At 43.6% G+C, this 22181-nt stretch overlaps 1 protein-coding gene across 2 annotated transcripts; it reads left to right on the top strand.

Moving 5' to 3' along the window:
- The first annotated feature begins 3951 nt into the window (after positions 1–3951).
- On the top strand, positions 3952–20291 carry SUCLG1 (succinate-CoA ligase GDP/ADP-forming subunit alpha). 2 transcript variants are annotated; one of them, XM_039723870.1, is made up of 10 exons: positions 3952–4121; positions 9671–9738; positions 12485–12588; positions 13435–13551; positions 14056–14268; positions 14357–14414; positions 16713–16796; positions 17397–17548; positions 18097–18285; positions 19239–20291. In XM_039723870.1, exons 1-10 carry the CDS (start codon positions 3967–3969, stop codon positions 19263–19265), a joined length of 1167 nt encoding a protein of 388 aa, XP_039579804.1. In that variant the 5' UTR covers positions 3952–3966; the 3' UTR covers positions 19266–20291. The 2 variants fall into 2 exon arrangements, with proteins under 2 accessions (XP_039579804.1, XP_039579805.1); XM_039723871.1 differs by lacking the exon at positions 9671–9738 and having other exon boundaries at positions 3974–4121.
- The last annotated feature ends 1890 nt before the right edge of the window (positions 20292–22181 follow it).

Genomic DNA, 22181 nt, shown 5'->3' with positions numbered 1-22181 from the left:
GGGGGACAAGTCATGGCCAGAGGCTTTTCTGGCATAAGCATTTCAAGGAACTTGCATGCCATTTTGCTCCTGCTTCTCTCTGTGTGGCAGAGGCTTTGCAGGATCCTTTGTCCTGCTCCAACACCAGGAAAACTCCAAGCAGGGTACCTGAGAACAGAATTTGTCCCAATCTGCTGTTTTCCCTTTATGAACCCCTCCCATCTTCAGGTCTGCTTCACTCCTCGTTACCAGCAGTGTACCCTGATGATCTGGAAGTGCAGGTCTGCAGGATGTGACCTTTCCCAGCTCTGTGGGGCAGCCCCAGGTCTGACAGCCGTGTTTTCAATAAACCAGCTCGCTGTGCTTGGCTGCCCTGTCTCCAGGAGGGACAAAGGCAGTGCGAGGTGTATGGCTGGGCTGCAGCCCAGTGAGCTGCTGCAAAACCCCATCAAATGTCAAGCTTTTCTCTAAGACCTGGAGCTGCTGAAGCATTTCTGGCAAAATTTACTGAATAAAATGAGTAAGCTCTGATAAGCCCCTGATATGTGACAGAGCCAGGCTTGGTTCAAATCACAGAGCAAAGGAAAAAAAAACCCCACTATTTAGATGAAGATCACTACAAATCTTTGGCAGCATCTTCCTTCCAGGAGAAATCCAAGCCATGGTGGACCTGAAAGGATCATTTTGGGGCCGGCAGGCTGCAGGTGTCCATCCTTAGGACTTCCCACTGAAGTGCTTCCGACGTTGACGCTTTGACCACAGTTGGTGCCAAGCTGAAATCTGATCTCCTGTTTGTGAAGCACTGTAGAAATGTCAGCCTCCTCAGAAACACCAAGCCACAGCTTAGGGGATGAGGGGTAGTGTTTGCGTGGTTCTTTATTTTCATTTGGCATTAATAATACCGAGCCCCCCACAGTAACTATACTAATAGTACCACAAACATTAGCAGGATTTTTCAGAAGCAAAATATAAAATTTGTTTGCTGAAAGCATAATGGGGACTGCACAGAAAAAGAGCAAGCTGGATGATCCTTTTCTTGCTCCACCTACACCCTCGCTGCCATAACTCTCCACTGCTCCTTATCTCTGCTCTCTGGAGTTACAGAAGTCCCAGCAAAGTTAATTTCTAACTAAATCCTTAGCAGATGTTCTCAGCCATAGCTCTGTTACTGAAAACCACAGGCTCTAAGTTAAAAATAAAACAGGTTAAAGCACAAGTGTGGCTAATCCCTCCAGAGGGAATCCTCAGCTCTGAATTTCTCTGTGCTCTTTTCAAAGGAAAGGAGAGCAGTGGTCCAGCTCCTCTCAGTCACTTTACCTGGACTGAGATGCTGGGATTACTTTTATTTACAGCTTATAAATTAAAGTATAGAAATCCACAAACTTATCTGTTTTTAGAAGGGCCAGCTCTCCTTAGCTGCTGGAAGCTGGATAGATGTGAGGCCAGGTTTAGCTTCACACTTGGGTTCCTGCCTTGATTCCAGGGAGATGGTGGGGGATGACCAATTTGTTTGCACATCCTTAAGTTCCGGTGATAGGAGGTGATGATGCCACTACAGCTAACAAGATCATGAGGATTTCAAGCTGCTGGGTTGTTTTATTGAGGGTAAGATCAGACATACCTCAGATCAGACATCAGACAGCAATCAGACATCAGCTGATGCCAGAAATGTAGGTCCAGAGTCATCACTGAGGTGAGTAAGGGCTAAACCAGCTCAAGAACTTGTCCCTGGTTTAGCAATTCCTTAAATACAGGCTTTCCCTCCAAGGATGGCCTTCCTGCCAAACCCTCCCTGTTGGCACCTGCATTGGTCAATGAGATGTTTTTTAGACCAGAAGACAAACCTGCTTCAGGTTCTGAATGGGAAATCAGGGGTATATTTGATGCTGTTAAACACCTGCCCACGAAGTCCATTTTGTGGCTGTGCCCACTGTGCAGTTTGTACAGATGCCAGGCTGAACTCAACCTGAAGCTTTTTAATATGTCTGAGTTTATTGTATGGATCGAGTGTGTGACTCCTGCTGTAGAATTACAGAATGGCTTGGCTTGGAAGAGACATTAAAAACCACCCAGGTCCAACCCCCTGCCATGGGTGAGGACACCTCCCACTAGGCCGGGCTGCTCAGAGCCCCATCAAGTCTGGTCTCAAACACTTCCAGGGATGGGGAATTCACAGCTTTTCTGGACAACAAGATCATCCTGAAGGATTTCTGCCTGGTGGGAAGTTCAGCGCAATGTTTGTGGCATAAGGAAGGGGCAAACATCCTAGGAGTCCTTTGGCCACTAGAACTGGCTCTGACCTGAGTTTTGTGAGGCAGCCCCTGTCACTGCTACCTGAATGTTGATAATTGCTGCATTGTTTCTCCCTGGGCTGAATGGTTTCTTTATAGGCAGTTGAATAAATCAGCAAAATGAATGTTGGTTGGACAGAGTGTTCTCTGATGGGAACCAAACCACTGCATTAAAAAAAATTGAAAATAAGTTTATTTTTCCTCAATCCCATTTATGTCTGGCCAATTAAGATATTGTACAGCTCATTTTTATACCCTGAAACTTCAAAAGTTAGCGTGATGATGCCTTGCATTGATGTTAATTACAGACTCAAAAGACTCTATACACAGTAAGGTTTGAATAAAAAGGACTGAAGAGATATTTCTGCTACTGAGGTTTAAAAAAACCAAGCCATCAAAGCAACAACCCCTACCCTCATCTTACACGATCCTGTTAAAAACACTAAAAAAGTGAAATGTTTCTGTATACAGAATGATGATGCATTGGCAGCTAACTCAAATTCTATAATCTCCACAAGAGTCTTAGTGAAAGCCTCAAGGAAAAATTGATTTGAAAATGGATCCAGGTATAAATTTTTTAGTAGTGAGGGAGTTCTTTATAAAATCAGTGTGTGTGTGTCCTCCTAAGGGAATACCTCATGAGAAGCTTAACATTTGGATTCATTACAGCCTCCTTCCAGACTCAGTTTTAGGGACACAATTAATTAATAAATCAGGAAGAAATCAGAGCATGACTTTGCTTGCTTATTTTTGCTCCAATGACCCCTCCTGTGATTCTGTGTGGTGATGGAGTCACCAGTCCAGCTCCTGGCCCTGCACAGCACCATCCCCAGGATCACACCCTGTGCCCCAGAGCATTGTCCAAACACTCCTGAGCTCTGCCAGGCTGTGCTGTGAGCACTGCCCTGGGGAGCCTGCTCAGTGCCCAGCCACCCTCTGGGGGAAGAACCTTTTCCTGATATCCAACACAAACCTCCCCTGACACAGCTTCAGGCCATTCCTTGGGTCCTGTCACTGTCACCAGAGAGCAGAGATCAGTGTCTGTCCCTCCTCTTCCCCTCATGAGGCAGCTGTATCTGCACTGAGGTCTCCTCTCTGTCCCCTCCGGGCTGAGCAGACCAAGTGCCCTCAGCCTCTCCTCACACGCTTCCCCTCAAGGCCCTTCACCATCCCTGTGCCCTCCTCTGGGCACTCTCTGATGGTTTAATGTTTTTCTTACATTGTGGCACCCGGAGCTGCCCCAGCACTGGAGGTGAGGCCGGCCCAGCCCCGAGCAGAGCGGGACAATCCCTCCCTTGCTCGGCTGGCCGTGCTGTCCCTGATGTCCCCAGGACAGGGATGTCCCTGCTGGCTGCCAGGGCACTGCTGGCTCAGGCTCAGCTTTCCACTGCCCAGGAGCCCCGGGTCCCTTTCCCTGGCACTGCTCCGCAGCCCCTCATTCCCCAGCCTGTCCGTACATCCAGGGTTGCTCCATCCCAGGTGCAGAATCCGGCACTTTCCCTGCTGAACCTCACATGGTTGGTGACTGCCCAGCCCTCACTTGCTAAGGTCTCTCTGCAGGGCCTCCCTTCCTTTGAGAGAGTCCACAGCCCTTCGCAGCCCCCGTCCCTGGCGGTGTTTGAGGACAGACTGACGTGCTCATAGCGATGCCGGGGGCAGCTTGGACTCGGTGATCCCAAAACCCTTCCCCACCCTCATGGCTCCCGTGCCTACAACCCCCAGAAGGCGGCGCGGAGCCGCTTCCGCCGCCGGGGCGGGCCGAGTTCGGGGCCGCCGCCGCCGTCATTGCGGACGGGACGATGTCTCGCTGCAGCCCCGCCGCCGCCCGCCTGCTCGGCCGCTTCCTCCGCCGTGAGTACCGGGACTTCACGGCGGAGCGCGGCCGGGCGCGCTCGGCCCGCGGGCAGCGGGGCGGGACTCGGGCTGTGCCCGGGGGAGCCCGCGCCGCTGCCGGCGCTGCTCCGGGCATCGCTGGGCCTTGGGAGCGGGCAGGAGCGGGGCAGGGCACGCCTGGCTGCCGGGGAGCTGCCTGTAAATGTAATGGGAAGTTTCCCGTGGAGGGTGGGCGGCCGCACGGGGAGGTTTTCTCGGCGTTGTAGCCCCGGAAAGACTCCGAAGGGCAAGGGCCGGAGGGAGCCCGTGGAGCTGGGGCTGGAGGCCTCTGGAGGGCCTTGAATTACCCTGTGGTTTCAGCACAGCTTGCTAAAGTTCTTTCTGTTGCCAGGGATAAGGTTGTAGGCTTCCCTTTTTGGAGAATGCCAGCAGTCTGAGACTAGTACTTCAGCTCGAAACATTTAATGTGTGTTGTTCTGAACATCACAATGAAAAATAAAGTGCTTTTCTCCCTCCTTTTTTTTTTTCTTCTTTCCAGAGTGCTTTTTCTTTGGCTGCATCCTCTTGAAAAGGAGACTTGTAGTGATAGAAAAAGGATAGTGGCTTCAAAGTGAAAGAGAGTAAGTTTAGATTGGATATTAGGAAGAAATTCTTTACAGTGAGGAAACTGGAACAGGTTTCCCAGAGAAGCTGTGGCTCCCATCCCTGCACATGTTCAAGGCCAGGTTGATGAGGCTTAGAGCAGCCTGCTCTAGAGGAAGGTGTCCCTGCCTATGGCATGGGGTGGAATGAAATGGTCTTTAATGTCCCTTCCAACCCAAACCATTCTGTGAGATCAGTGTGGGTATGCCCAGGCACAAGAGCAGTTACTAGGAATGTAAACAGAGAAATTTGTGCATTAACGTGGTTCTTGTAGCTGAAAATGAATGAACAAACTTAAACCTTCGTCATTTGGCTGCACACAAAGTGTTTTTGTCTTTGTGGGATGGTGACTTGCAGGTCAGGTAATGTGGTCTCACAACCACAGGCTGCTCTGAGTAGTTCCTGTGGCACACCTACTGTCCAGGTGGGTATCCATTCCTGCCTCTTGTTCTCCACAAGCAAGATCAGAAAACTATTTGTGCTGTTAATTTCTGCCACTTCAGCTTTTTGAATTGGCTCCCCTGGGCCCAGTAAGAATTGGTTCTGATGGAGGGGAACAGATGGGAATGTAGCACCTTCCAATTGAGTTCAATTTATACTCCCAGCAAAGCTACTCTTGGGTGCAGTTTTATGTATTAAAACCCCACATTGTTCCCTTTACAAACAGCAGTAAGAGATTCAGGGAATAGTTACTAAAATTATTTTGGAGGGTAGAAAGGAGGAAGAAATCTAAGTGGCTCAAGAAGTGTCTTCATGCAGCTGTTCATGAAGTCTTTTACAGAAACTCCTGCAAGATGAAATAGTCCTTCATTAGAAATCTTTGGCTTGATACTCTTTACCCTTTAAAGACTGCTGAAACCTTAAATTTGTGCTTTGTATGTACATTTTCACTAACAATTAACATCTGCTTCTGAGTGATTTGAAATCACGAGTGCCCAGTGTGTTCTGTTGCAAAAGAGATGCAAACCTTGTTTTTGTTGGTGCATTGCTGAAGGAACATGCAGGGTGTGTATCCCTAAGGTTGAGATGAGAAAGCTGTGGAAATGGAGTATGAAATCAGTCAGTAAATGGTGAGTGCTGTTCAAAGGTCAGCTCAGAGCACAGCTGGTGTATGGACAGCATTAGGAGAGATCTGTGCTTGCCCATACCCTTGAAGAGTTTTTGTAGGCATCTGAGCTGACTGGAGAGTCAGGATTAGGGGTTCCATGTCCTGGACGTGTTAGAAGGCTTTGGAGAGCTCTTAGATTAAAAGATTACAGTAATTATGTGAGTAACCCTGGCAAAGGATTGCTGCAGAAATAACAACCCAAACTGAAGAATTCCTTAATTGTTTTTATGTCAGCAGTGTGGAGGGAGGAAAGCTCACAAACCCTTACCTGCTCACATTCTTGGTGGAGGATCCCTGGGGAAAAGCAGCTTGTTGGCTTGCAGGAAGTAGTGGATTTGTACTGAGGAGAGACTTGGATTAGAAAAGAGAGATGTGTTGAAAGAACTGAAATGTTTCTGAATGTCATTTCCCACTGGTTGTAGATTTGTTTTAATGTGACGGGTGTAGTGGAGGCATTGCATCTGCCCTTTGCAGCCTGATTAATTTACTTAATTCCTCAACTCCTATTTCATGGTCACAGATCTGGGTTTCCATCATTAACAGGAATTTGGCAAGGGAAGGGTGAGAGGGGAGAGCCTGAGGACTGATAAACAGGAATACTGGAGTGCATAATCCTCTTAAAGGATGTTTTGAACCATCCCTCAATAGCATGAAGATTTCTTTGTCATCAAGGAGCATCTTCTGCTAATGTAACTGATCACTTTTGAGTTCTGGGGATGGGTTTATGCTCCTCTGCACTGTCAGGAGCTCCCCACAACTGTTCCTGTTGTGTCTTCCTCAGGCCTTGCATTTGTTGGCAGAGGAAGGAGAAAGGAGATGGTCATAAAAATGTAAATTAAACTTGTAGAAAACATTGAAAGGAGCTCTGAGGAGCAAGCTGAAGGCCCATAACTGATGGGAGATAAAGAGGGAGGGTTGGGATGTGTGTGTGGAAAAAAGACACAGCATTTTAAGTAGCACTCCTCATACCTCAGTCCTTCCCTGAGCTTCCTCTACACTGGCCTCCATTTTCCCCACTTACATTGGAGCTCCTACGATTTCTAAGGCTTTCTTCTTTCCTTGCATAGGTTATAGAAAAGAAAAGGAGTACCTTCCATCATCTCCAAGTTCTGTGGCTATTTCAAGGAGCAATAGAGGAAGAATTTCACTTATTCTTCTTTCCTTAAATAGGTAATAGAAAAGAAAGGGAATATCTTCCTTCATCTCCCAAGTTCTGTGGGTATTTCAAGGAGCAGTAGAGGAAGAATTTCAGTCTTCTGGCAATGTAGGTGTCAGCTCAGGTCATTGTGGAGAGGAATTTGCTGTTTCACCTTGCTCTTATACTGGGCTTCTTTTATGAGCAGCTTCAGATGCTACCTCAGCTTCCAGATTTCCTTATTTTTTTGGTTTGGGGTAAATATGGGTAAGAGGGAGACATTTTGATTGGATTTGTGTCCATAGGAAATCCTACAAGAAGCCCTGAAAATAGTAAGTTCTGAGCTTTGTATAGTTTGGGTGAAGAAGAGATTCAGCCTTTAGGATCTGTGCTGTCACTGTTTGAACAACCCAAATAGAGAAGGGTTTGGACTAGATGTACTCTAAAGGTCCCTTCCAACCCAAACCATTCTGTGATTCCATGAAATGTAGCTTGAGTTGCATTGTTTTAAATTACATTTGAGCCTGAAAGGTGTTGCTGCTCAAGGAGGGCCTGAAAACTCAGTGTAAATGGTATTTAAATACCCTGTGTGTTTTAACATACCCGGTGAATGGATCAGTTTTCTTTTTAACATGTAAATTCCTGTTTGGACTCCATGATTAATAATAGGGTATTTTTCTAGAAAGGCTTCTTAATTGTAATGCACAAGTGAACTTTTAAGTCCTGCTTGAATCTTGGGATTGTGAGATTTTTTCCTAAGAGGTAAATGAGGTAGATTTTCCAGTTATTTGTCCTGCAGTGAGTTCTGCTCTTGGCTGGGGCCTCAATGCCTGGAAATGCCAGAGGAACCAGGAGCAGTGTGAGGTGTTGGAGTAACTCTGTCCCTTAGTTTCTAATAAGGTTTCTTGACTAAAACAGCTGGTGTTCCATATACAGGCTTATGCCCCACTGCTAAATTTAGATATTGCTTTTCAAATCCCCTGAGACAACAGAGGTTGGGTACTTGAGCACTTTTCATAACTGTTTTCCTTTACAATGGATCAAAGCAGGCTCTTGCCACAGTACATCTCACTTTTTAGCTAAGTAGAAATTAAAGTACTGAAAAGCCAAAATAAATAATCTTGTTATTTGTATAACTTTATTTTTAAACCACAAACTGAACAGGGGTGGGGCAGAAATGAATATTGTGTCTGGAAAGATTGTCCAGTCTCTTATTTTATTTTTAATACACTTTGTTAAAAGTCTATTACAGGCCTTTGTTGGACATGGTAATGTTATCTTAGAACTCTGACTTGACAGAATGTAACATTTTTCCCTGTGCTTTTGGGAAGAGTTGGATTTGATAAGACTTGTCCTTATGCTCTAGGACTTCATCTGGAGCCTTCACCTTTGGCCTGTAATTTAGATGTGAGCATTAAAATAGCATCACCAATGGGTTTGGCCTTGCTGGTTCACAGCTAAAGAACATTTTAAATTTTTTTTTTCCTCCAGCCTTCATGAAACAGCATGAAGACCTAAGACCCAGATTTTTTTTTTTTTTTTTAGTAAAATCAATTGTCTGGATGGGTTTGAAGTTGTGAAGCAGGTCCTGGGTGGAAGTTGAGACTTGGCTTCTATTTCTGACTCATACCTGCTGTGAACTTGGGCATGCCATTTCCACTTTCCACCTGTTTCCTTCTCATCTTGGATCTGTCTTTAACTATTGAAATTGCCAGCTGTTTGCACCCAGAGCTTGCTGTTTGTGCCACGTGGAGCAGAACCTCATCCTGACCCATGGCCCTGCTGCTCCCCCTCTGCTGATAACTGGGGCAAACCTTGCTGCTGCAGGCAGGGCCAGGAACACAAGTACAGAACTGTATAATTTGAAAAACCCCAGAAACTCAGACTCATCCAGCCCAGAGACTGCAAGGTGATTTTTAGGGTTTTTTCCCATAAATCACTTCAAAAATATGTTGCTCTCCAGACATTTGCCCATGCTAAGCTGCCTGCCTCTGGAGACAGCACAGGGCTCAAATCTACAGCCAGGATTTTTGAACCAGATGTATTTTCTCTGAAGCAAGGCCATACTGTAAGAACCACATGGTTTTCAAGGGTAAATCCATACAAAGCTTAAATTTTAAGCTGCTGTTTAGATATAAGTGCCTAATTTTTTTTTGATAGTTTAGAAAATGCTCAAAAGCTTTTTATCCTTGAAAAATATATTATTACTGTCTTCTGAAAATGGAGGATTGGCAAACTTAAGCTTTCAAAAACATTTTTGTGCAAAGTTATAAAAATCTGAAACTTGATCTGAATGAATGAACAGTTGAACTGGGAGTGTACAATTGCTGTAAGGTGTAGAGAAATTGTGACTATTTGTGAGTTTGTCATCAGCAAGGAGGCACTGGAGTCTCCCTCACTGGAGATACTGAGGAAACATCTGGACACAATCCTGTGCAATGTGCTGTAGCATGACCCTGCTTGAGCAGGGAGGTTGGACCAGGTGACCCACTGTAATCCCTTCCAACTTGACCCATTCTGTGATTTTTATTTTTTTCAAAGTACAGAAATTGCTCAGTGACAGGTGGCTGGCAAGCATCCCTCTCTTACTTTGCAGGTGGATTTGCCAGTGGTTGGGCACAGGCTCTGTAAAACTTAGATCTGAGTCAGTTTATGTTGCCTGTTTGTTCTTTCCCCTTGCAGGCCCATTTTCAAACAGTCATTGCCATTCTCCTGGCAGCCTGGAGTGTTCTCCCAAGGCCTCACTGGTGGTAAGGACTGACTGTAACAGCTCCTTCTCAAGGGAATCATCCTCTGCTGTCCTCAGGGCTGGGTGTCACCCAGGCACATCTTCTGACAGTGAGGGATTGCCTGAGCGGCTGGGCTCAGGTAGATCATTCCCTGCTCTCCTAACCAGCATTCCAGCTGTTCCTGGTTTTGTTTTGCCTCTCCTTTGCTGGAGGCAGGCTGCTCTTCACCAGATGTGCCTTTGCAGGCAGGGCCTTACAGTCCTGCCTAGGCAGACCAAGTCCTCAGCCTAGGACAAAAATCATCCTGTGCTGTCTTCTGTAGCAGTGGCTTCTCTCTCCCGTCCCACAGCCAGCCTGGTAGCCTTTGTTTATTAAATCTCAGCCTTAGACATATTTTCATAAAATCATAAAATCACAAAATGCTTTGGCTCGGAAGATGACCTTAAAGATCATCTTGTTCCACCCTCTGCCATGGGCAGGGACACCTTCCACTAGACCAGGTTGCTCCAAGCCCTATCCATCCTGGCCTGAAACACTCCAGGGATGAGGCAGCCACAGCTCTGGACAACCTGTGCCAGGGTCTCACCGCACTCACAGTACAGTTTTTTTTCCCTAATATCCAATTTAAATGTGCTCTCTTCCACTTTGAAGCCATTCCCCCCATCCTGTCGTTACATGCCCCTGTCAATAGTCTTGCTCTATCTTTCCTGTAAGTTTCCTTCAGATACTGAAGGGAATTGAGTCACCCCAAAGGCTTCTCTTTTCTAGGCTGAGCAATCCCCGTTCTCTCAGCCTTTCCTCATAGCACCCTCATAGCTCCATCTGTCTCATCAGCTTCCTGCCCTTCTCTGGATTCACCCCAGCAGCTCCAGCTCCTTCCTGTGCTGGCCCCAGAGCTGGACACAGCTCTGCAGGTGGGGTCTCACCTGAGTGGGGCAGAGGGGCACAATCCCCTCCCTCACCCTGCCCACGCTGCTTTGGATGCAGCCCAGCATACAATTGTTTGTTTGTTTTTATGGCTTTTCCTGAGGATTTCAGGTGGATTTTGTCTGTTACTGCTTTGTATTTCCTGGCATAATGAGTTCTGCAGCAGTATTTGTTGTGGTTTAGGTTAAAACCCTGAAGGTCACTAAGCTGAAGTGCACTTTTGCCACTTTCCTCACAAGTTTGCTGCATCCTAGTCTGTTCCTTTCTGTGTGGAGTTTTACTTTGTGTCTGTGTAAAGTTGAGGATTTGCTGCAGCTCCTTAAAGAACAGCAGAAGGTGGCTGGAGTTAAACCCTGGGTTTGCCAGCACTTTCTAAGAATGGAGTAAGGATTTTAGGTTTAGCAGTAGCACTGATGTGTGTAGGCTGCTTCTGGCATGGTTTGGTTTTTCTGTTCACTCCTTTGAATACAACTGAAGCATAAAAGCCGTGTAGCACTAAACTTTAGTTGGCAAGAGAGAACTGTGAAGCTCTGTGATGGAAATGTGTGTGTATGTGGATCTTAAAAAGATTCTGCAGATTTACTAACCCATAGACATTCTGTTACTATAATAATTTAATAATGCACCTTAACAAATTTTGTGTATTATCATAAAAATACTTTTTTGCTTCTTTCTCCTTAAAAGCTTTTACTCCCTTCCTAAAAAGAGAAAAAGGAAAAAATGTTCTCTTGTTCAGATGTGCCTGAGTATGTATATGGAACAGTCTGGGGACCATGATTCAGGGTGTGTTATTTTGATTTCAACTGCACTAGTTACTTTCTTAAATCTTAGTTGCTAAAGTTTTAAGAGAGCTGAAGTAAATAGTAACATTTTGGTGTATATATTGGAGATCTTGGATTAGGATTGTGCCTTCCCAGGGTCACTCTATGTATAAATTAAGGTTTTTATGTCAGACACTTGCAGGAAATAAATTGGTTCTGATCCCCTCAAAACTGTGGTGTTTGAAAAAGCATATGGCAATAAATGTAGGTGTGCATCCTATTTATACCAGAAGCCCTCTCTTCTAATCTCAGGCTTTCTTCTGTGGTAACATTCTGTGCATTTACTGTCATCATTCCTTTCCCTTCAGCACAGATGCAGTCATTGCCCTTGGCTTTTTTGTTGCCAGCACATACTGTGCTGTTTTTCTACAGTTGTGTTGTTTTCTTCTCTCAACACAGTTGTGAGAACTAAATTGAAAATCACTCTAGTGGAGTATCTGGAGAGCTGTGTTTCCTCTCGAGCCCAAATGTGTGTCCAGCAGTGATGCCATAGCTAGGCATCTGTTGGAAAAAGATCTCTTGCTGTCTTACATAGCATCAGGTTTTTCCTGGGCTGAGGGACCCTGGAGCTCCTCAGAGTCTCTCATTGTCTGCTCTGGACTGTGCTCTGTTCACAGGAGGTGTCACATAGTACCAGTGTTGTAACAGCCTCTGGATTTTATCAGGATTTTAGTTCTGCTTTGTCACTTTGCAGAGTATCTGAGAAGATAAAAATGTGTTTGCAAATGAAAGCTGTGCTTAAGAAGTTGTTTCTGTCAGGAGGAATCCTGATACTGAGTACTCAGCATGAGAAACCTCTCCTAATTTCTAGTAAATTGAGTAATTGGCATAATAGGTGAGCTACAGGTGTTTAATGTCTTAGCCTGACAAGCACTGACTGAGACTTCTTGAAAACATGAGCTGCTCATGATTTTTTGAAACAAGCATTGACTGATATGTACTTAGGAGGACATTTTTTGACTCAGAGTCTACCAAAGGAGTGGATTAATGGTTTGTGCTCTCTTGTCTTTTCTCTCCAGTTCAACAGAATGGAGTCCGACACTGCTCCTACACAGCATCCAGGAAAAACCTGTATGTTAACAAGAACACAAAGGTTATCTGTCAGGGTTTTACAGGCAAACAGGTATGTCTATAAGTAATTTTTTTCTATCAGCCTTTCAGTCAGAAAGTTAATTGCTCAGAGAACATAGTTATGTATGAAATTGATTATATACTGCCTTTGTCTGTGTTGGTAGGATTCCTTCACCATCAGGAAGGTCCCTTCAGCACTGTAGTTGACATTCTTTGGCCCAAATACTTGTGCACAAGCTTGAAAGTTGGTTTTGAGTCATCTCTATTATAGTGCTTTTCATTTTTGTTTTTCATATTGTATGTAGCTGAAAGGGTTTCTTTGTAAAAGGCTGTTTGCAAAAAAACTGCAAAAACCTGCCCATTTTCAAAGTGCTTCTTTCACAAATGCATTTCAATATCAATGCCTATGAACTAAATTTCTGTTTTTATTTCAGGATATTTAATAATTTTCTCAGACTCACTCTTTTACACATTTGCAGGCAGAGAAGGCTGCTTTTGTAAAACTATCAGCTAGTCATGGATGAGCATGCTAATTTCTATTTCACTGTAGTGTTTGTCATCTGCCAAACTCAATGTGGGAAAGAAACTGTGGCTGCTGTGTCTGCAGGTGTGTTAGCAGCACACAACAGAATACCCTTGAGCATGAAACTACAGTGATATAATTGAAAAAAAAGAGCATATTAACGTATTCCAAATGCATTTAAACATGTGGATGCACTCGCCAAAATATCTGATTTTATGTATATGCATATATATGTATGTGTAGTGAAAACTTCCCTTCTTATTGCAAATTTCAGTGGCATAAATTGTCTTCAGAATTATAGGTAACATCAAACTTTTTGGTTAACTTTATTTGCTATTATGTGTCTTCTAACTTTACTTATTTTGTCTCTCATAGGGCACCTTTCACAGCCAGCAGGCATTGGACTATGGCACCAATCTAGTTGGAGGAATTTCTCCAGGGAAAGGGGGAAAAACTCATCTAGGTCTGCCTGTGTTTAATTCTGTGAAGGAGGTAATTTGCAGCAGTGACTGGAGGGCACAGAGTTTAAAGCTGAAGGGTTCCTTATTTCATGACTCACACTGGAGGGACAAATATTTGAGCCGTGGATGTCACTGGGCACAGAGTGAAACAGAAGCCTTGTAAAAGAGGGAGCATTCAGGGTGGTCAGGCACCAGTTTGGCTTCCACTGTGAAGTTCACAGAGCCTGGTACACTTGCTTTATGAATGCAGCTAGTTTCTGATTGATTCTGCTGTGCATGATGAATTTTTAGCAAACTGTTATGTAAGAGCATTTATGATGGTGATCACAGGGCAGATCCTTCCCAGACAGTGGTCAGTTCTCAGTTCCTGGTTGTGCCCCATCTTTAGGGAATTTAACACTTGCTTAGATGATAGCAGATTAATACAAATCCTTAATTAATGCCTGAGAATGGATGTATTTTAAATGACCTGTTGTCAAACGTTCTCTTCAGCCCCGCTAAACACACGATGTGTTTTTTCTTGTGTCCCTTGCAGGCCAAAGAACAAACGGGTGCTTCAGCCACTGTCATCTACGTCCCTCCCCCATTTGCTGCTGCTGCCATCAACGAGGCCATCGATGCAGAGATGCCCCTGGTGGTGTGCATCACTGAGGGCATCCCCCAGCAGGACATGGTGCGCGTCAAACACCGGCTGCTGCGGCAGAACAAGACCCGCCTGGTGGGCCCCAACTGCCCCGGGGTCATCAATGTAAGTCACCTCTGGCTTTGGCCCAAGGCTGAACTGTTCCTAGTGGTGCTTTGAATGTTCCATCTGACTTCTCCCACTCTTTCCTTAGCCTGGAGAATGTAAAATTGGTATCATGCCTGGTCACATTCACAAGAAAGGAAGAATTGGTGAGTTTTTGAATATTTATGCGTCATCTAAAACACTAGTTTGGTGCTCTAGTGTTCTTCCTCTGAGGCAAGGCACATCCTGCCCTGGAGAGAGTTGATAACACTGTGGGACAGCTTTTCTGTCCTCAATTTGTACATTAATTTTAGCATTATCAATCCTGACAGCCGAAATCTGGAATTCTGCCATAGTAGACACTGGGTGCTGATGGTAGAAGCAAAGCAATTGGGAATTCCTGTAGGTAATGTGGTTGACTAGGTATCTTCAAAGGAGAGCCTTGAGGAAACTTACATTTTTCTTGAGATTTGAGAGCACTAAGCTCTCCAGCACTATTCCTTCCACCAGCTTGGCTGCTTGGGGCTGGGATCCTTCTCATCTAGTGAACTCAGTACTTCAGCAAAGAGAAAGACTACAGAGAAGTTCATAACACAATTTAGACAACTATGACACCATCACAAGTGGAAGTGACAAATATACCCAATTTTAAGGCAGTGTGGTAAAGGGCAGGAAGGCAGTGACTTCTTCATAATCAATATTGGTCACAGCCCCTGTGTGTGATGAGTTACACACCCTGTTACATGCAAGTCTCTTGTCCTGACTTCTGTCTGCTCCTTGTTGTAAACTATAGAAATAACAACTTGATTTTTTTATTTTCAAATAATGCAGTTCAAGACCTGTAGAGAGATTTTTTCTGAAAAGTCCATTTGTACTTAGGTAGAGCTTCAGAAATATTGCTGTAAGCAGCACATGCTGCTGTTGCCTGTCAGCAAGGGAACCAGTTTCACTCGAGCACAGTAGTACCCTTTGCAGCATTACCTTTTTTTTGATGGAAAATGTGTTTATTGTGGGAAAGCCTGTTCAATGCTGTTGAACTAGGGACTCAGTGCATTTTATTATCATGAGGAGCTCCCTCTGCTATGTGACCACTATGGCTTGAGACTAGACTGCACCTAAGGAATGCTGGAAGATAGCACTCATGTTCCACCACCAGCTTTCACAAGTACCCATAAACCTGGAATTGAAAAATCAAATGGCTGCAATTATGCCCTTTATAAAAACCACTGATACATTGCTCTATGACTGGAAAAGGGAACATCAACCAGTGTTACTCTGAGCTCCCTTCTGAATCAAAGTTCTGTTCTGATTTTCTAAATATATACAAGAAATGTGTGGCAGACACAAGTTATTAGAATCTGAATTCAAGGCACATCAAGTGCAAAAGAATATTTAACAACTTGAATCCAGTAGCTCTGCCATTGCTGGAAATGTTTTCAATGGTGATCCAAGAATCAAGGAATAAATATGTGGATTTGCCACCCTCCCAGTTTCATCTAATATGTGACCTTCGGTGATGTGCTCTCCAGCTTTCTATTACTGTGAGGCATCCAATAATCATCTGAATATACGGTGATGCAAGGTATAAAAATAGTCACAGTCTTTGGACTTTCATCTGTAGCTTCTCTGAGGCAATCTGATCTTAGTGGTAAACAGGAAGGCCTTTTCAAACATAGCAAGGAAAAAACCCTGTGCTAGAACACATCTGAGCTGGCCAACAGTATAAACAGTTGATAAAACTAAGGTTCTTAGTCTAGTGGCATATTTTCTCCTCTGTTCATGCAATTTATGTGTTATACTCCTTGTTATATGGCTTGAAGTAGATGGAAGATGGTGTCTGTTTTTCCTGAAATCCTTTTGTAGTACTAACAGAAGTCTTGACTTGAAAAAATGAACAAAAAGCCTTGCAAATATTCGGCCCCTGCTCTCTGTGTTACCTTCCATCCTGAATTTAAAACTGGGTCTCCTGTGATATTGTAATGTTAATGCCAGGTGTGTTCTCTAGAGAAGCAACAAATACCTTAATAGTGATAGCTTGAATTTGTGCAGCCTTTTCCTGTTTTGGAAGATCTCTTGTGTGCCTGGCCATATTGGGCCAGGGGATGTGATTAATACAGAATTCTTTAGTTAACTGTTGAGCTGCAACTCTGTTACAAGTCCAGTGCATCAGCTACTCACATACAAGATAAGAAGTATGTTCTTTTATTTGCTTTTCAGTTTTCTTTTCTGGTAAGGCTTTAGCATGACAAAAACATTACTTACTTTCTGGGCAGCTTTAGTTAAGTGTCAAAAGGTGAAAACCAAGAAATGGTACAGAAAGAATCTTACAGAATGTTTTGGCAAGGACAGCTGGAAAACCTGGAATCTCATGTTGTTTACTGAGGTGATTTTCATTACTATAAGAACAGCTGCCCCTGGTTATGTGCTGGGTTAGTGGTAAGTTTATCTTCTTTTCTTTCCTCAAGGTATTGTGTCAAGATCTGGAACCCTGACATACGAAGCTGTTCATCAGACAACACAAGTTGGGTTGGGGCAGTCTTTTTGTGTTGGTAGGTTCCCTCAGAATCTGCCTCTTGTACCTGGACTAATCTGCTTTTCCTTCACAAGTGTAAATCCAAAATAATTCCTTTTTGCAAGTGTAGAATTTGCTGGATGGCAGTTGTATTGACAAGTGGGATTCCTTTGTGCTGTGAAGAGTACAGCTCTTCTGTGTTAATATTTCCACATCAGGTCCTTAAAACCAGCTTTGAACAGAGAACAGCCAGCAAATATGATGTCAATTTGGAAACAGACTGTCCCAAGAAGTTTAGTTGTAAGGGATTAGGACATTCTTAGGCTTTTAGCTGAGTGTGTTAAGTAAATTCAGTTTTCATACACCAAAATTGTGGAGCTGGCATATTGGGCCTGCTGTGTTCATAACATTTGGTTTATGGTTTGAAAGGCGAACACTCAGGTGTCAGAGCTTTCTGTGAATTGTGGGGGAACAGGAATTTGACATGCTCTGACTTGGGTAGAGCCTTCAGAGCTGCCTGTCTTACGAGCCTTTGAGAATACTCTTATGCTGAAATTTACTTCTAAACTTCAATTGTAAGTGCAATATCTTTATCCTGAGTTATCCTCTTTTTTTGTGGTTTTAATATTTTTTGTAGGTATTGGAGGTGATCCCTTCAATGGAACTAATTTTATTGACTGCCTTGATGTCTTCCTGAAGGATCCTCATACTGAGGGGATCATATTGATTGGGGAGATTGGAGGAAATGCTGAAGAAGATGCAGCAGCATTTTTGAAAGAAAATAATGCCGTAAGTCTTAAAACACCTTGCTTCCAGACACTTTCATAGTTAGCCAGCTTCTTTTGCCACATCAAGGAAAGCTCATTTCAGTCTCTCATCTCTATTTACAAAAACCACAAACAGTCATGGGGTTTTTAAAGAAAAAGAGTTGAAATTAAGAATGTTGAGGTTGGACTCGATCTTAGAGGTCTTTCCAAGCATATTCTGTGGTTCAGTGAAGGGGAGAGCATTGTCAACTTCAGAATTTTATTCCTGTAACAATATTTGTAGTGATTTCCTTTTTTTTTTTTTTTTTTTTTTTTGTATGCATGGGTCTGTAGAAAGATTTAAAGTTTGTTTGCTTCTGGTTTATGATGATTATCAGGAGAGGAAGTACTCCACACTTCTTTGTGCTGTGTGAGCTGTTTAATAACTTTGCCCGGCGAGTTGATATTGAAATAAAAAATGAACAATTAAAAAAAAAATTAACAAAATAAAAATGAACAAAATGAGCAATTTACCACCTGGGACTGCTTTTCCTCTCACCCTCCTCCACATAACACATTTATCTCTTCCAGGGCCCCAATGCCAAGCCAGTGGTGTCCTTCATAGCTGGCCTGACAGCTCCTCCGGGCCGGCGGATGGGCCACGCTGGAGCCATCATTGCTGGGGGCAAAGGGGGAGCCAAGGAGAAGATTGCAGCCCTCCAGAGTGCAGGGGTTGTGGTCAGCATGTCCCCTGCTCAGCTAGGCAGCACCATCTACAAGGTTGGTTCCTCAGGCTTTGGCTCATCTAGAGCAGGAAGCCACTTCTGAGGGAATACGAGCTGGGAGTCTGGGAGTCCATCTCTTATCCAGACACTGCTGCTCTGAACTTGCTTAAACATAAGAACTCTATTGGCTGGACAAGCTGAAATTGCTGCATAAAAGATATGTGCACACAGTTTTATTTAATATTGTTTTATAGAAAAGTAAACGTAGCAAAGTAGAGAAGAGATTACATTCTGCTTTCAAGCGTAGCAACTTGTTGAAATTATTTTTTGGATGCAAAGAGCCTGAATTAATGTAAAATATGAGAACATTATTTCCAAATAGGGTATTTGAAGGAGAGCCTTGGTGTATAATTCAGAGTTATGGTTGAATATATGCTGCTGAAAAACTGAGGTGTGGAATGGGATTATTTGCATTTTACTTAATTCATATCCAAAAAAGGGGATTGCTTCACAGCTAGAGGAGATGCATAATTCAGCTCTGTTAGGTGCTTTTTGTTTCCTGTGGTGACTGTATAGTGCAGCATCTCCACAGGCTGCTGTGGGATTCTTCCCTTCTTTTGTTGTGCTTTTTCTTTACTGAAATGAAAATGTTGATTTTGTTGCTTCCCTGGCTTAAGTCCTTCACTGTAAGGATTCTACTGCAGTTTTGATGCAGAATTGGTGGTTTTCAAGCCGATTAGGCTGGGTCTGGGATCAAATGATTCCTTGACAGCATTACAGTCTGGCAGTGACTACAGTTTGGCTTTCCATAGCTGGCTTGTTAATGTGAGGTGGGAGAATGCACAGTTTAATTTCCCCCTAACTTGCACACTTCATGCTTTTTATATTTTAATTTTTAATCCTTAACATCAGATTTCCTATGATACATACAAAGTATTTTGAAATAGAAAAGAATAATAGAAGCATTTTGTGTTTTCCCTGCTGGTAACATCTGTGTGCTCTTTGCAGGAGTTTGAGAAAAGGAAATTGCTGTAAGAGAAGACACTTTGGAATACTTTCTCCAAAACACCAGTGCAGCACCCGGCCTCCGCTTATCTTCTGTCTGCTAATCTTCAGTTGCCCCAATGTCTTGACATTGGTCAATGAATTTGACTGGGAAGCCATAAATCTCCTGGCTAAACCTGTTTTGGTGTCTCCTTGTTTCAGACGTTGTCACCCTGTTGTAAATCACAGCAAATTAATAAATCTACTACTAAATCTGATCCATCTTTTGAATTCCTGAAGCAGAGCCGTTTCTTCGGTCATCATAAACAAAATCTTTTGTAACTTAAGCACTGCCCCTTTTTAAGGTGAAGTTGCTTGTAGAGCTGCTTTTAAGGATCAAGGCACTGACTTTATGCACATACCACACTTTGCTTTATTTTTAAGAAGTCCAGTCCTGCTCGTTGGTTGCTGGCCAGTACCTTTGAACAACAGGCCAAAGTTTCCGTCCATTAAACCAAAGCTGCTGGATCTGGAGGGATTGGTGTTGATCCACGTAGCTGGATATGCCTGAGGTCCAGACTTTCTCTTCAAGGCTGATTAGCCATGCACAGTGCAGTCCTCTACTGGCAAGGAGTTCTGTTTGTTGTGTATAAAATGGAATTGTTACTGATGAAAATTAATATAATTTCACATGCAAAATATATATTCAAAATTGTAACTATGAAGATGATTTGGTCTTTAGCTGACTTTACCTTAACTTCCACTTTATATTAACTAGCATTGCACTGCTTGTATTCTGAAGTCCAAGTAACAATGGGACATAGTGGAGAACAATTATTATTCTCTAGAAAATAACGTAATAAGGTAACTTTCTTGTTAACCACTCCCAGCACTGTAATGGATAACCCTTTTTTTTTTTCTACTGTGGATATAGCCCAAGTATTGTGCCTATCAATGTTGCAAGTTTCATCAGGATGGATGAAACCCGAGATTGCTTTATATAGAGGACTGAAAGTTCCTGTAACCTGGCACTTGTTTAAAGCTAACCTTGTGTCCCATAAAGGTGCTGTTACGAAAGCCTGTGTCGTTATTTATTTAAAACTGTTCTTGGTTTTCCTACTCAAATAAATCCCTGTGGAATTTCTCTTCCTGAAGCAGGCTGGTGTGTCAGTTCTGACATCTGCAGCTCCTAGAGCTAAGCCCTGGTGAAGTGCATAAGGGACAGGTCACATCTCTGCACACTGAAGGTGTATTCATGCACTTGATGTATGGTCTGGCAGCAGCCAGGTGATCCAGCCTTGGGACACAGAGACCAGGTGCTGCATTGTTCACCTGGGCATGATTTACTGAAATGAACCTGACACCCTGTCACTGGACAGCTGAAAGCAGCATTGAGCAGTAAATCATTTGATAAAGCCTATGGCAGCAGAGAAGGGTTTTTTTTACTAGATCTGCTCAGTTTTCTGGTGGTGCTTGTTTTAATCTGGAGCAAAATGACTGACGGGTGCCCTTTAGAGACATAGCACTGCTAAATTGTCTCAGTCTGTGCCAGAGTGCAGCTCCTCAGCAATGAGTGTCAGGGAATTGCAGCCAGTCTTATGAGCCTGATAATCAGAGTGACTCATGGCAGTGCTGTGCCTGTGCCCTTTGGGGTGGGCAATGCTCTGTGATGAACTGCCTGAATTTCATCCCTGTAACAGATGCTCTTCCAGGCTAGCTGAGGTGGAGGGAGTTTCCTGCTAAGGATTGCTCCTTGGGAGCTCTTTTAGAGGCACCAGCTATTTTAGAAGACAGCTATAAACTCCAGTGATTGCTGCACCCTGAGAAAGTGTTTTCTTCTGTCTTGAGATCTGAGGATGGGTTTAGCAATTCACCCCTGTCTCTGAGGTTTGCAGCAGTGTCCAGTGCTGTGCCTCAGCTGCAGTTTGTGCTAACTTGGCACTGATGTCACCTCAGGATGGAGAAGGACCCTGACCTTTGATAGAGATTTGGTTTGCACAGTTTTTTCTTGCTGCCTAAAAATGTGCACATGACAAATATCAGCTAATTAATGACAGCATCTATTTGGAAAAAGTTCACATCTGTTTAGTGCCATATGTTCTTGTGGGTAAATATTTTGAGTAATCTGATCTGTAAAATTGTTTATTTACTCATTTTTTGAAGGCACAACTTAAATTAGTGTTGAGCCTTAAAGCTGTTGGTACTTTATAACCTAGTAGTTAACCTATATAACTATAACCTGGTATAACCCAGGGAGTTTTTATGTGCAAGAGAAATGCTGCCAGTGTTGGTGTTTCCATGTTTTGTGGAATAGTCCTTTTTGTGTTTCTTGATCTACACTTGACAGTGATGTCAGTCCATAAATCACTTTGAGTTTTGAGAGACGAATTCTGTAAGTTCATTTTGGTCAGGGAAATTAATTGCCATGCTGATTTTCTTCAGCAAAGACAGAAGGATGTAGAGCCCCTTGGGTTTTTTCCTCTTACTGGACAATACTTGGTTCTGGACAATCCCTAACACTTTGTAGTGATTGGATTCCCTGGTAGCAGCCAGGTGTCAATGCAAACTGGGCCAGAAAACGCCAGGATCCGAGCCATGAGAGATACATTTCAATAAGAATTTCAGACTGACTTCTGTGCTGGTTGTTTCAAAGCAATGCCCAGCTTGTAGTGACCAAAGTCTTAATTTTAATTGAAAGTGTGGAATTAAATCTTGTGCTCCAACATAACTATTTGCTCAGTCTACCATCACCTTTGCCTTCCCTTTCCCACTACCTGGTGCTGGTCAGGATTAAATGACAGCTTTTCCTAGGAAGGTCTAGGAGCCTGCAGGTGATTTTGGAGGGTGGCAGAAGGTGCTGTGCTGCTGTGGATACCTGACAGCAGCAGGTTCTGGGTGTTGTACACAGTGGTCTGCTCCTCCTGGAGCATCTGTACAGGGCTGGGAGTGCTGAGACAGCCTTTAGCT

Source organism: Passer montanus, unplaced genomic scaffold, assembly GCF_014805655.1.
Source record: "Passer montanus isolate IOZ18808 unplaced genomic scaffold, ASM1480565v1 scaffold51, whole genome shotgun sequence".
Taxonomy (NCBI): domain Eukaryota; kingdom Metazoa; phylum Chordata; class Aves; order Passeriformes; family Passeridae; genus Passer; species Passer montanus.
The sequence above is the reverse complement of the archived record's forward strand: the minus strand, read 5'-3'. Positions and strand labels throughout refer to the sequence as shown.

Bases quoted from the DNA above. Each gene is read 5' to 3' on its own strand.
- SUCLG1 (XM_039723870.1), top strand. From the start codon at position 3,967: ATGGCTCCCGTGCCTACAACCCCCAGAAGGCGGCGCGGAGCCGCTTCC. The intron at 14,415-16,712 runs GTGAGTTTTTGA...TCTTTCCTCAAG, and splicing joins TCACAAGAAAGGAAGAATTG to GTATTGTGTCAAGATCTGGA. The intron at 17,549-18,096 runs GTAAGTCTTAAA...TATCTCTTCCAG, and splicing joins TTTTGAAAGAAAATAATGCC to GGCCCCAATGCCAAGCCAGT.